Genomic DNA, 15,662 nt, shown 5'->3' on the forward strand with positions numbered 1-15,662 from the left:
GTGTTTGTGTGTGTGTTTTAACAGCTCTGAGTTTTATTTAGAAGGTCGAGAGTGTCAATGAATATCTTTTTAAGCCTGGCCACTTTTTCGAAGGCCAAGTTCAAGGTCCCATGTTTCAGGAAACTGTTGCTGTTAGAACTAGGGCTAGAACTCAGGTTCTCCCAACACTGCTAAGGGGCCGTGCCTCATGTCCCTGTTGGGGGAGGATTGTTTTGTGTATACAGTGCTACTGGGCACCTCACCTCCAGACCCTTCCCATGCCACAATGGATGGTCTTGCTCTTCAGGGGCAAGTAGATTACTCTGGTCTTAGGGTGGGAGGTGGAATGGAGACCATTAACCATCATTTAAAATATTACAGAGGGACTCAGGGAGGGATCGGGAGGAGAGGATGACTGGGCTGCTATTATTTAACTCAGGTTCTCTTAAAGGGAGAAAGCACCTTTGCTCAAGGGCTACCACAAGGCTTTGTGCCCTCTTTGGGGCTGCTCCAAACTTTACAATCATCTATAGCTCCCAGGTCCTTTGGGGAGAGCGGGGAAACCTGAATGAAGGGAATATGGCAGTTGTTGGGCAGCCTGAATTTGACGCAGATACTGAGTCAAGATTTATGAGCAACTCGTGCTAGCCAAAGGTTAACTTCTTCATTTGTCTTGAAGCCGAGTGTGGAATGCTAACTTTTCGGGCTATCTTTGGGTTTGCATTAGCAGAGATTGATTTTAACTTTAAAAGATATCCTTTCTGTTTTCCCCAGTGACCCTCCTCTGCTCACCTCCTCTCTCCAGGCTTATGAACACAGATTTTGGTATCAGATTTGGTTTTGCACCTTGCTTGGAGAAGTCCCTTCGTCTTGATTAAACCTGTTTTCTGGCCTGTGAAATTGGGATAATAATTATACCTCCCTCAATGGCATCGTTAGGGACATTGAATAAGAAAATGCCCGAGAAGAGCTGAAGCACAGGGGCTGGAACTTAGTATGTGCTCAATAAATCTTACTTGTTATCACACAGCTGCCTTGGACTCCTCTCATTCAAATAGCGAAGTGGAAAAACGTCAGTCTGTGGCACACACTGAGGAGAAATTGTGCCTGTTACTGGCCACCAACTGGGAGGGAGGCCTCCTTATGGCCTTTGTCTTCGGGGGTCAAGTGATTGAGACTCTACTATAGAACCAGGAGTTGAAATTGATCCATCTTGCCCTTTAGCGATATTTTTGAGCATCTTCCAGGGGTCTAGTGTGGTTTTAGGGCTTGGGATGACTCCTAGTCCAAACCATCTGTATACTATCCCAAACTAAAATGGGCTGTAAGGTTCTTAGTGCTTCCTTCCTTGAGAATGGCTTTCTTTAGTCTGAGTTTACATTTTTCCTCCTTTTTTGGGAGTTAAAATATTTCTTCTTTTGTGAAATTGTGGGGATTGTAGATGGTACACTTTTTAAAAAACGTTTTTATTTGGCAAAATCAAGAGTTAGCAATCCTATTTAGGTTCCTTTCAATTTCTTTTCTGTTTGTTGCACATGTTACTGTTTGCCAGCTTCAAACTGATCTACAGGATTACTCTTTGAGCATTTCTGAATATCAGACTATAATTTCACACAAAGATATGTGGTCTTGTTTGCTGACCATTGAATTCTCAACAGGTGCTTATATAAATGTATAAACATCTTTCTCTTTTGTTTTCCCCAAGTAGTCAGCAGCTTTGGCTGTTTTATCTTGGTTGGATTTATATGGTGGTTTCTGGTTTGGACTTTGTGTGGTTGGCTTTTATTAAATTTGCATCTTGCAAGGGAACAGCTGACCGATCAATGTTTTTTGGTCAGAGATCCAAAACCACCAGCGAAATCATCTAGTTTGAATTAAACCCTAAAACCTTTCTTTCTTTCCCATTCCTCCAGATTAATCATCTTTCTCTGATAAGTAAAGAAACAGCCAGAAAATCATTTAAAGGCAACAACGCTGAGCCCTCAGGTTGCAGAAATAATAAGTAAGACTTAGTTTCTGCCTTAAGAGCTCAGTCTACTAGAGAAAGCAGAAAAATAAAGCTCTAGCACAGAGCTTGGACACACTGCAGGGGTGGGGGCAGGGCACCCCTGATAAAAACCTTGTTTAATGTGAAGTTATAGAAAGAGGTGAAATAGAGCAAGCCAGTCTCACCTCCTTTCTTTCTTTCTAGTAAACGAAAGAAAAAACTAACTACTTAGTCAAAAAGGGGAAAGTTCTGGAAGACTGTTGATGTCTTTAGTAATTAGGGAAGGGGCAGGGGTACAGCTGGGCCTCTGGGCAGTGTCATGTGGAACGGTGGGACCCCAGAAGCCCCTCTTTCTGCCTTTCCTGTGTCTGGGTGTAGGTATTGTATTCTCTCACCCAGAGTGGCTTCTTCACAGGGTAGGGGGCAAGACCACCCCGTCTAAAGCATCCTACTCCAGCTGCTACCGCCGGAGGAGCTCCTCCCAGAGTTCCAGTTCGAACACTCCTGTGGAAGGGCTCTGGCCTGCAGGACTGGCATGTGGAGCACACATGATGCCTGCCTCTGTGCACCTCAGCTCTCCCCTGAGAAGGCCGCTGTGGTGAGCTGAGCAGCCATCCCAGAGCATGCTTACATTGGTGACTGTCTTTCAGCTGAAAAGCGTTTATGAGGGCCTGTGAGCAGGTGCTGGGCCCTTCTTCGCAAAGGAACAATCAAAATGGAGAAAGATTTGGAACCATTTTCAGATGTTCCAGCACACACCCCTCCCAACTTTCATCCAAGCAAGGCCTCGAGTCTCACAGATTCCCACACTATAACTGCTTAACTGACTGGTCATTTCGGGAAAGCCCTGTGAAAACAGGCAAATACTAGGGCTGTGTTTTTAGCAAATATTTTCTTTTTGCTGGGTCAACAAAGCAAAGGTTCTGTAAACGTTGAGTGTCTACACTCAAATTACATGCAGGGACTGCTATGACCCACAAAAACCATTACCCTGAACCATTGTGGACCAGGGGCAAGACTTGGGTTCTGGTCCTGGCTTTCCTGCCCATCCACAGGTGTGTGGACCAGGGTGCCAGTGTGGAGGCCAGGGTTTCACTTCGGGCGCTTTCTACTGTGTTCTTTACCTCGGAAATTTTAGTCCAAACTTCTCACTTTATTAAATCATTTCTATTTATGTGATTCTATGAACATATTCAGGGAGGTGCTATTTTAGTTTCCTAGGGCTGCAATAATAAATTTCCAAAAACTGGGTGACTTAAAACAACATAAATTTATTCTTCCATAATTCAGGAGCATTCTCCCTGTTCCCAGATCTACTTCCCAAAGTTAGTTTCTTAAGTGTCCTTCCAAAATTTCTCTCATAGATCAAGTGTACGCACACACACAAATATATTCTTAAGCTCTCCACATTGCTCTACAAATTATTGCATATTTTGACATCTCTTCTTACTTTATTTTCTTATTTTTTTAATTTTTATTTTTCAGTTAGCTCCTCTTACTTTTTTAGATCTGCCTTATAGTTTTTAACAACTGTGTGGTGTTCTGCACTAAGGTGTACCATTCTTTATGTAAACATCTCCAATCGTTGGACTTTTGGATTTGTAGCATTTTGCTTTTACAAAGAACGAGGCAGTGAATATCATCATGCACTCAAACGAAATATGTTTGTAGAATAAATTTCCAGTGGATAAAGAGCTATGTGAAAAGTTTGCGCATTTAACATTTCTGTAGATAGATGCTGCACAACTTAATCCTACCATCAGCAGTACGTGAGAGTGACTCTACCCATGATCTTGCTGATTTAGAGTGTTATTAAACTATTTTGGAGGCTTTTTCATGTACAGAAGTTTTAGATTTTTTATGAATTTATGTCTATCACTGTATGATTTTTGCTTTTGTTGTCATTAAAATGGCTTTCTTAAATGTGAAGATTACGTACATTTTTTCCTTGCATTAAAACTTGAATTTACATAATTCAAGAATCAAAAAATATAAAAAGGTAATAGCAAAAAGGAGGAAGTAGATCATCTTTCCCAGCCCTCTATTGCACCTCTCAATAAAGATAAATAATTTTATTTCTAGTGGATCCAGAATTTCTTTATGTACATACAACGAAATGCAAATATGTATTCTTATTCAGCTCTTTCCTCTAAAAAATAATTTGCACAAAAGGGAGCATAAGATACACACTTTTCTACATTTACTTTTTAAAAATGTGTTTTGGAGATTATCCGAGATCAGTACCTAGAGAGCATCTTCATCCTCTCTCCTTTCCTCCCTTCCTTCCATCTTTTCTTCTTTTCTAATACTTGTGTAATACTCTGTGTGGGGGCTGCACTTCAATTTATTAAACCAGGCCCCTGTTGATGGGCATTAGGGTTGGTCCCAGTCATTTATTATCACAACAGTTTGACAGTGAATAATCTTGTGCACCTGCCATTTCCTATGTGCGCAGTCAGTCTGTAATACCGATCCCTGGGAGTGGAATTGCTGGGTCAAAGACCATTGATATGTGCCACTTAGATATTACCAATTTCCTCCTAGAGCAGTTGAAGATGATCTAGACTTTGTACCTGTATTTTTCTCTTAGTGCCTTTATGATTTCTTTTTCTCAATTTGTTTTAATGAGATATTTACATGTGATAAAAGGCACAAATTTTAAGTGTACTGTTCAGTGAGCTATGTGGCTACTCCCCCAGTCCAAATACAGAACATTTCCATCCCCCAGAGAGTGTATTTACACTCCTTCCCACTCAATAGCCCTCCCTAAGCAACTGCTCTTTCATTTCTTAGATTTGTCAATTCTAGAACTTCATCCAAGTACAATTGACAAATCTAGAATTTGTCAATTCTAGAACTTCATCCAATATATATTCTTGAGTCTGGCTTCTTTTGCTCAACATAATGTTCATGCAGTTCTTTATGTTGCTGTGTGTCTCAGCAGCTTGTTCCTTTTTTATTGCTGTGGGTTTTTTTGTTTTTTTTTTTTACACTAACATTTTTTTCATTCATTTAGAACGAATTTTGGTATACGATGTGTATTAGTTTACTGTTGCTGCCGTAACAAATGACCACCAACTTAGTGGTTTAAAACAATACAAATTATGTAATTAATCTTGCAGTCTGTAGGTCAGAAGTCTGTGTTAGCTTGGCAGGTTTCACATGGCTGAAACCAAGGTGTTGGCAGGCTGGGCTCTTAGAGAGTCTGCAAAGAATCCTCTTCTAGGCTCATTCATGTTGTCGGCAGGATCCAGTTCCCTGCAGATGTAGGGCCGAGGTCCCTGTTTTCTTACTGTCACCCAGGTGCTTCTGTCAGTTTCCAAGGCTGCCTGCATTCCTCTTCACATTGCCTTCCCCTCCACCCTCAAGGCATGCAGCGATGAGTCAAGTCCTTCTCATGTTTCACGTCTTCTGCTGCATTTCTCCTGCCTTCCTCTTCCCTGGCATTTTTCTGACTCTAGCCAGAGAACTTTTTCTGTTTTCAAGGGTTCATGTGACTAGACCAGGCTCACCCAGATCATCCAGGATAGTCTTCTTGTCTTAAGGTCTGTAGCCTTAATTACATCTACAAAGTTCCTTTTGCAATTAATGTAATATATGCACAGATTCTGGGGATTGGAGCATGGACATCTTTGGGGGGAGGTGTCCATTATTTGGTCTACCACATGGTATGAAGTAGAAATTTAACTTCTAGTCCAGATATTTAGCCAGTTGTACCAACCGATTCATTCTTTCTCCATCTATTTAAAAAGCCACCTTTGTCACACGTGGAATTCTTTTATAGTATATACTTATTTCTCTATATTCTGTTTGTTCAATTGATCTGTTTACTCTTTAAAAATTAGATAAGTTTTGAAAATGCATTTGGAAATGGTAGTGAAGATTTTCTCTTGATACTTCTTTTTATTAAAATTATCTCAGTTATTCTGGTTTGTTTATTCTCTTAGATGAAGTTAAGAATTTTTTCATTAATTTCTTTAAGTATCCTTTTTTTGAGATTTTTTTGAAAATATATATTAACATTAATATCGAGAGTATTTGACATTTTATTTTTATTTTAAAAAATAGTAAATTTGCTCAATCAGAAACGAGTCGATTATTTTTAAAAATCAAGACTATTTTCTTGAGTATAGTTTTTTCCTCCATGTAAGTCTTGCAATTTTATGAGTGTTATAGATATTTTGTCAGAAGCTTTTTAAAAAAGCTCTTCTGAGAAATATTTACATATTTTTTAATTAAAATTTTTCTTATTACCCTGGTTTTTCCTTGAAAATCTGTGTCTGTTCTCTCAGGTTGGACAGATACAGGTTATTGTATTCCTGTGTTAATTTAAGCCTGTAAACATTAAATTGTAAAGCAGTGTGAATATAATTAACCTTCCCAGAAATCCTCCTTCTACTTTTCTCCGTGTAGTGAAATGTTCCATTTATAATCTAGAATTTAACAAAAAACAGGTTTTGAAGTACTGGTTAGTTGAGGGACAAAAGCGAGTCCGTCTGAAGTGTCAAGTCTTAATATGAATATCAGGGGATACTTAGGGCTTTAAAGTTGGCTGCACTGAAAATTCTAAATAGCTACTCAGTAGTGATCAAACTTGTGTAGCAGAATAAAACTATTTTATCCTTCTCTTAAATAAAAAGCAAGTTACTTTATGAAATCACGTCAGAACATTTTCTTCATGCTCGCTTCACAAGGTCAGTAGCAGTGTTCTTGGGTTGCACCTTGGTGTTGCAGGTCTTTACTCTGTTAAGGGAGTAAGTAGGATAGACACTTAAGGGTCTGTGTTTATGAAGAAGCTGTGGAACAATAAACTAGTCTCTAGTTGTACTACTGTGGGCACTAAATGGGGCGCCTGGAGGCAATATGGGCTGGTGTACTCAGCACAATCTGTTACCCCACACTCTATCTAAAATATGTACTAGAGTAATTCCAAGAGAACTTAGTTCCCGATTGTAGATATTACTAATCTCTATTTATTAGATGTTGTGGGATAAAAAGGTGGCATGATGCTCAGTAGTAGGAATAGGATAGTGGAAGGAGCGTGGCAATATCCGGCTCCCAGGCAGAGGCCTTGCACACCAAAATTCGGGGCAACAGCCCTCATCTATCTACCACTATCTCACACACAGGATTAAAGGCTACATTGCTCACTAAGTAGAAAAATAACATTTCAGATGTTGCACCCAGATTACTATTCTATCTAGAGCTGCACTCTCCAATAGAACTTTCTGCGTGATGGTGATTGTCCATTCCTGCCCTGTCAAGTTCTGTAGCCACTAGCCATGTGTGACTGCTGAGCATTTGAAATGTGGCTAGAGTGACTGAGGAACTGAGGCTTTCAGTTGTATTTAGTTTCAGTTAGTTAAAATTAAAATGTAAATAGCCACTTGTGGCTAGCAGGTACCATTCTGGACAGAATGTTCCAGATAGAATAGTATAGTGTAAAGCTCTATATTGTAGTGCTTTTAGATCCGAGTAACAGAAAACCTAAGGATGTTAGCGTAAGCAATAAGGATATTATTGGCTCCTTCTGGGGCACCCTGTTTGCACACCCAGCAACCCCTGCCAACCCCCTCTTCCCTGACCACCTGCTATTAGAGAACCAGACACTCAGTATCCCAGATTCCTGTTTCTGACTGTGAAACACATGGAGAAGTCTACTTGTGGGCTTGGGAAAGTTTTCCTCTTGCCTTGAATTTTAAGGCAATGCCTGGATTTTCAATCATGAGAGCACAGAATCAGGGCACTTCGGATGGTGTCTCAGGAAGATAAAGAGCTGTGCTCTTACCGCCTGACTTCTGATTATGTAAGAAAATTACTCCTCTTGGTTCAAGCCACTATTAGTCACCTATTCTGTTACCTGCAGCCAAATGTATCCTAACTGATGCACTCACAGAAATAGAAGTCTGAAGATAAGACAGGCCCTGGGATTCTCTCAAATCAATAGCTCCCACATATTTCTCTGTGATTCCCTGGGCTCTGTCCTCTTCCTTTCAGTGTTGGCTCCACCCTCAGGCCAGAATCCACATACTGCTGAAGTTTAGGGCTGCACATCTGCAGATTTGGTGTCACTTCTACACTAGACAGTGCTCTATGTGACAGAGATTTGCTTCTGGAAGCTTCTTCAGAAGAATGAGAAAAAAAACTTTCCCAGAAGCCTCCAACAAACATCTCTTTAAGTTTCAAGGGCCAGAATTGAGTCACCCAGACTGGACCAGTCCCTGATGAGGAAATAGGATTTGCTCATCAGACCCTCCTCAGGAACTAGGGGTGGGGTTGGCTTCCCATAAGGCCAGTGGCTCTATGGGGAACGGTTGGGTAAGAGAAACAAAACTGAGGTTCAGTTTGGCAGTAGCAGCCACTTTAAAGGCCCCAGGAATGGTTCATTGTAGCCAAATGGGTACAGTGTCCTAGCTTTCTGAGTTATAAATACTGTTTAGTTGTTATTTAGGGCCAACGTTCAAGTTTCTGCCACAAAAGTTTAGCCTATTTTTAGTTTTCATGTGACATCATGCTATCACTAGAATCTAATGAAATCTCCTTAGGCACTTATTTGTAAAGCCTCTTTGGAAAATTTATTTCCTGAGCTTCCTGTCATTTGTGTGCTGTATAGTTAGGTGGTGGTTGTTGGGTGTCCGGGTCAGAGTCCACCCCTCCTTCCGCTGTCAAATAGTGATATTCTTGCTGAGAAAATGAGCTGAAGTAGGTCTGGCATATGGTCATCTATCTAGTAGTTATTTATTAAAAACAAAACAAATAACTCTTCTAAGATTGGGTCTCTTTGGCACTTTACAAGAGAGGACATTCGTATGGCTAATATCCTCGTGAAAAAGCACACAATACCCTTAATCATCAGGATAATGCTAATTAAAACTACCATGGGATACCACATTGGTTAAAATTTAAAAGACTGTTAATACCTAGTATTGATAAATATTAGCAATTTAAACTCCCTACACACTGCTATTGAGAATATAAATTGGTCCAACCACCTGAAAAACTGTCAGTATCTACTAAAACGATACAGTACATTTACTCTGTGACCCAGCAACTCCACCCCTGAGTTATGTACTCAGAAGAAATGTAAACATATATTCACTGGTAGACATGTACAAGAATATTTATAATAACTTTATTCATAATTATCTCAAACTGAAATCAACCCAGTGTCCGTCAGAGGAATGGATGACAAATTGTGGTATAGTCATACGGTGAAACACTACACAGCAATAAGAGAAGTGAACTACTGATACACACAGTAACAAGAGAGTCTCACACATACAATGTTGAAGGAAGGAAACCAGACTCAAGAATTCCCATTGTGTGGTTATGAGGTTCAAGAACAGACAAAACTAGTCTATGGTTTAGAGATCAAAATAGTGGTGAAGGTGGGTTTAGATGAGGCAGGGGCAAGGGGGAATCTTCTGGGACCTGGATGTTCTCTATATTGATCTGGATGGGGTTACATGGGTTAAAAATTCATTGATGTAAGCATCTAAGATTAGTGCATGTAACACACACTTACTGTGGTTTACTTCAATGACAATGTTAAAAGAAAAAAAATAGGGCCTTTTCAAGGTGATAGGTTAGGACACTCCTACTACATACATCTTTTCGTTAATATTGCATTGTAATTGTTGATGTATATTGTCTGATGATTTGACTATAAGCCCAAATACATTGATTGCATAATGTAAGTTTTTTTAATGGTCATAGAAATGATCTTTTGAGTACCTTAAACCACATGCATGTGATGCCTGCTGAAGGATGGTTCACCCTCTCAGCTTTATTGAGATATAATTAACAAATAAAATTGTAAGATATTTTAAGTGTACAGTGTGATGAATTGATATATGGATACCTTGAGAAAGGATTTAGGGGATGGATTTTGATTGCCATCTTCTCAGTGAGGCCAGCATGTTAGCTTGGCCTTGTAAGTTATTGGTGTCTCGTCTGCCTTCCCTTTCCCAGATATGCACGTAAGTCAGAGCTACTACGAGATGGGAAGTTTTGGTACCCTGCCATCTTTTGGCTATCTTGGTGTAGCATGGTACATATAAGGAAAATAAATATTTTTTCTGTCAAACTTAGAATAGAAATACAAGTCTGGAAAATATTATTTTACACTGGTGTATTAGTGTGTCTTTGGTTTGTTGTCTTTGTACTTTTAAAGAATTTTAATTGTGGCAAAAAACACATAACATAAAAGTTACCATCTTAGCCATTTTAAGTATATAGTTTGTTCAATAATGTTAAGTATATTCACACTGTTGAGCAGAACTGAAACTCTGTGCCCCTCAAACAATAACTCCCATACCTCCTCCCCCCAGCCCCTGGTACCCATCTACTTTCTGTGCATGGCAACCATTCTACTTTCTGTCTCTGAATTTGACTACTCTAGGTACCTCATGTAGGTGGAATATCATACAGTATTTGTCTTTTTGTGATTGGCTTATTTCACTTAGCATATAGCCCCAAAGTTCATCCATGTTGGTAGCATGTGTCAGAATTACCTTCCTTTTTGTGGCCGAATTCTATTTGTATTGGGCATACAAATGTATATCACATTTTGTTTATCCATACATCTGTAGATGGATCTATTGTTTACTTTTAACTTTTTTTTTTTAATCCCTTAATTTCCACTAGGACAGTGTTTCTTTACTATTTTTTTTTTTCATTAAAGCCACACTCAGCATTTTAAGGGATTTTTCCTAATATAGCTCTCCATCCCCTGCCATGAAATTTTAATATTAGAGATACACCGTCTATCTCTTTGTGCATTGCATATAATTCTGTGCTTTGTACATAAAAAGAATACAAATTTTCACTCCTTCAGAATCATTTTTTTGTCCCTCTGGGGGCAATATTGCCCCTTTGAGAATGCGTGTTACAGGGAAAATCACTCCTAGACTAATGTGTATGGAGGCAGCCCCGAATTTGCTTAATACCATGGTAATGAAAGAAATGGCACTTGAAGAAAAATTTAATCAATCAATCAATTAATTAATTTAGGTGAGGCAACCCTTGGTTGACCTCACAGATTGCAAGGACTTTGTCAGCTTACAATCCCTTATTTTTTTTATTTTTTACGCCTACAGCACCTGGTCTTCCTAGGTGGTCTCCCATCCAAGTAACTAACCAGGCCCGACCCTGCTTAGCTTCCGAGATCAGACGGGATTGTGCTTGCTCATGGTAGCATGGCCGTAGACAAGAAAAATTTAAAGTCACCTCTTCTCCCACTAACTTTCCATCTCTCACCCCCATGTGCTCCACCCCCTTTAAATAGAAACAGAAAAGAAGAAAAAGGCAACATCCTGACATTGGTTGGTTGTGGTAGAGAAATATTTCCCAGTCATGGTGTAGGGATGACCTCTTCTCTTCTAGAGGGGAAAATGGCTCTCCATGACTGCCGCCCCTCTCACCCTGAGCCCCCAAATGGTACTGTCGCTGGGACACCAAGATGGGTTCATGCAATATTTGGCTCACAGGATATATTTTTCTATAGAATATGTTTCTACTTGGTGCATCCTTGACAGTCACAAGTGACCCATTCTCAGGCTTTTGTATATTTCCCCAAATTATATACTTCATAGAGCATATACTTTACCCCATTAGCTTCAGTGACATCAAAATGGTTCTTCTCAAAGGCTATCCCGTGTATGTGTGTATGTGTGTGTGTGTGTGTGTATGTGTGTAAAAGAAAATTCAATATTATATACATTTCTATATGAAACCAAAGCTCCTATTTCTGTAATGAAAAGTGAAATTTGACTAATAGCTTTGTAGTTAGTTTTTCCTACCCTTTACTCCCATGTAGGCCCATCAGCAACTCTTACTGACTCTGCCTCCTGAGTTTGTTTTACTTTGGCCTGTTTCTCTCCATCTGGCCTGCAGCCAGTGGGAGCCAGTTAAAACCCTCTAGTGCTGTATTGTCCAGTATGGTAGCCCACTAGTCACATGTAGCTATGTAAATCAAAGTTAATTAAAAGTAAATAAAACGAAAAATTCATTTCTGCAGTTGTAGTAGTCACATTTCAAATGTATAATAGCTGCAAGCGGCTAGTGGCTACTGTATTGGATACTACAGAATAGATCATTACAATCATCACAGAAAGTTGTAATGGACAGTGCTGCTTTCCCAATCGAATCTGAAGATGACCTACAAGACCCTCTGGATTTCATGTCACCTATCCATTGTAGCCATTACCTACTCTTCCAGCCTCACTTCTGTCCTCCTGCCCACTTGGCAGTTCTTGAACCTGAAGCTCAGAACCTTGCATGTACCATTCCCCTGGCTGGACACCTATTCCTACTCTTGATTGGTCTAACTACTCATTTTCTGAATCTTGGCTTAAACATCATTTCCGAAAGAGACCTTCATTGGCCCCTACAGTTTAGAGTATGTTTTCCTTTTATATACTTCCTTATACCCCAACTTTTTCTTCTTAAGATGAAAAATCTATTAACTATAATATTTGCGTGATTATTTATTTAATGCCTATCTCCCTAACAGATAATAAACTTCTCAAACATGAGCATAGTGGTTGTTCTTTCACCATCAATTCCCTGATGCCCAGGATAGTGCCTATGTAAATATTAAAATTGGAGTATTCTGAAAGTTATAGATCCTCTTGGGAGACACATATGTGTTGGGTGAGTGTGAAAATTTCATCAAGTGAGGCATAGATTTAAAACAATCAAGAAACCCCACATATTAGGGGGATAGTTATTTATGATGTTTACTTTTTGCTGGGAGTATGAGTTTTAGGATGTAAATTTTGTAAGAGTGGTTCAGAGCTGGACTTGTTAACTGGTTCTAGAATCGCCATCTTGACTTTGGTATTCTGTGTAGTTGGGTGTTTGGGTGGTAAACTGAGGTGGAATAATTTAAAGTTGATGGATAAAGGAGATTGGTTGTACTGGGACAGCCTTAGGTTTATGACATGTCACCAAACTGGGCTTTGGTGGGCTGGGGAAGGCCTGTAAGAGAGCTGAGGTGAGGTGACAGGGTGATCTGATTTTTCTTGTTCTATTTAGACACCCATGTAGAAAAGGCTTGGGCCTAATATTTCATATTTTTCCAGAGGCCTTTTGAAAGGTTTTGAATGTGTTTCTTAAGAAAACCCCTACTCCTCTTCTCTCCTGCATTCGTTCCCCTTCCCTCAAGGGAAAACAGAAAGAGAAAAAGAAAAGAAAACAAATTAGATTCCCCAGAATGGATCTGCCTTTGGATTCTTATCCTGGCCACCTTCCTGTAGGAGTAGGGAGGAGTCCATTTTAAGAATTGTCTCTCTGGCCTCAGTTTGAAACTGTCTCTACCCTAAGCATCCAGAGTTAAGCTTGGATCATTGACTGCTTTTAGGGTCTCTTGAAAGGATTTTAGCTAAAACAAAGAAAACCACCCAAACCCAAAAATTTGCTTTCAAGATTTCAAGTAGTACCCAGACCTTACGAAGGTAAAGCCTCCCTCTGTCCATTTCAGCTGCCCCCAAGCTCACCTCTCTTGGCGGTTTTTGCTCTATTCCTCTAAGTCAGCTCTAGAATTTCATGTGTGTGTACACAGCGAATAATAAAAACTACAACAACCTGTATCTGCTTTCTTTCAAACTTGTTCGTTTCAAAATCTGCCCAGTGCATTTGCATTTTTCTTGTTTCTACTTCCTTGGGTGTATAGTTTCTGCTTCCTTTCCATGACACCTCCCAACAACTGGACTTCGAATTCTCATAGGGGTGTAGTGAAACTGACTGAAAGCCAACACTGCAGCTGCAAAACTGTCTCTACTTCTCTTTTAGCTTTTGCACCATTAACAAAACTGAAAGTGCAGGGGAGGGAGTGTTTGGAGTCAGCCAAATATCACATATTGTTGTGATTTCACTGGTGCTGACCGTTTGGTCTTGGCCCTTCAGAGTATAGTTGAGCTCTTAAAATTAGGCCACCTGGGTTTGGATTCCAGCTTTACCACTTTCCATGTGACTGTGGCAAGTCACTTAACCTTTCTTTGCCTCATTTCCTTTTATGTCAAATGAGGCACGATCATGCCTTCTTCATAGGGCTTCTTGTAAAAATGAAATGACACAATGATGTAGATACATAGTAGGCGCTCACTAGACATTATCAAGAGTATTGTCATTATGTTAAATTATTACCATTTGTATTTAATAATTTCAGCTTATCGTTGTTAAAAAAATAGACTCAACAACTGAGCCCTCCTTGTTCTAAGGCAGAGATAAAGAGCATTCTTCACTATAAGGAGACTGTAACGGTCAGTAAATACATCCTATTAAGAAACAAAAAGCCTTCCATGTGGTTAGCATTTCTCTTTCCCCTGTCACGTGATTGTACCAAGAAAAAGCAGAAACATAAGCGGATGTATACATGTGGTGTTTGCCCACATAACATTCTAGAGCAGTAAGGGAAAAAACCCAAATTCTGACATGAGTAGTTTTTACTGTATATGTTAAGTACAGTAGAAATAGTTTGTATTTGAATTCTTTAAGCCCTTAAAAGTCTCATTTTAATAACAGTGATTAAATGTTAAATGTAATTAAATAGTAATTAAAACAGTATAGTATTGGTGCAAAAATAGGCCCATAGATCAATGGAACAGAATAGAAAGCCTAGAAATAAATCCACACCTGTATGGTCAATTAATTTATGACAAAGGAGCCAAGATATACACTGTCTCTTCAATAAATAATGTTGGGAAAACTGGACAGCCACCCACAAAAGAATGAAACTAGACCACTATCTTACACCATACACAAAAATTAACTCAAAATGGATTAAAGGCTTGAATGTAAGAACTGAAACCGTAGAACTCATAGAAAGAAGCCTAGGCAGTAAGCTGCTTTACACAGATCTTGGTGATGAGTTTTTGAATCTGACACCACAAAGAAAAGCAACAAAAGCAAAGTAAATAAGTAGGACTACATCATACTAAAAAGCTTCTGCATACCAAAGGAAACCATCAACAAAATGAAAATACAGCCTACTGAATGACAGAAAATATTTGCAAATCGTATATCTAAAAGGGCGAATATCTAAAATATATAAAGAACTCATACAACTCAATAGCAAAATCAAAGGAAATGCAAATCAAAACCACAATGAGTTATCACCTCACATTTGTTAGAATGGTTATTATCAAAAAGACAAGACATAATAAGTGTTGACAAGATCATGGACAAAAGGGAAGCCTTGTGCACTGCTGCTGGGAATGTTAATTGATGCAGCCACTATGGAAGACAGTATGGGGGTGCCTCAAAAAATTAAAAATCGAACTACCATTTGATCCAAAAATTCCACTTTTGAGTACTGATCCACAGAAAACAACACTAACTCGAAAAGATGTATGCACACCCATGTTCACTGCAGCATTATTTACAATAGCCAAGATAGGGAAACAACCTAAGTGTCCATCAATGGATGAATATGTAAAGAATATTATTCAGCTATAAAGAGAATGAAATCTTGAAATTTGCAACAGCATGGATGAACCTCAAGGGCATTATGCTAAGTGAAATAGACAGAGAAAGACAAGTACTATATAATCTCTCTGTTATGGAAAATTTAAAACTAACAAACCCAACTCATAGATAAAAAGAACAGAACGGTGGTTGGAAGAGGTGGGGGTTTGGGGTGGGAAAAATGGGCGAAAGGGGTATAAATTTATTTTTTAAAATTTAAATGTAAAAT

The 15,662-nt window shown here is 39.2% G+C and overlaps 1 protein-coding gene and 1 pseudogene across 2 annotated transcripts in view; one reads left to right on the top strand and one right to left on the bottom strand.

Annotated features, from left to right (window-relative positions):
* TRANK1 (tetratricopeptide repeat and ankyrin repeat containing 1) overlaps positions 1-15,662 on the top strand; it is a 92,822-nt gene that overhangs the window by 5,063 nt on the left and 72,097 nt on the right. The window contains exon 2 of one of the 2 annotated variants that reach the window (XM_039843372.1): positions 2,382-2,564. The exons of the other annotated variant lie outside the window; for it this stretch is intronic. Coding sequence (XP_039699306.1) covers positions 2,382-2,564 — 183 coding nt within the window. The remainder of the gene's footprint in view (positions 1-2,381; positions 2,565-15,662) is intronic. 2 annotated transcript variants of the gene reach the window in all.
* LOC120586846 (uncharacterized) lies at positions 11,056-11,175 on the bottom strand (annotated as a pseudogene).

The sequence above is a fragment of the Pteropus medius genome, unplaced genomic scaffold (assembly GCF_902729225.1).
Source record: "Pteropus medius unplaced genomic scaffold, Ma_sr-lr_union100, whole genome shotgun sequence".
Classification (NCBI taxonomy): Eukaryota; Metazoa; Chordata; class Mammalia; order Chiroptera; family Pteropodidae; genus Pteropus; species Pteropus medius.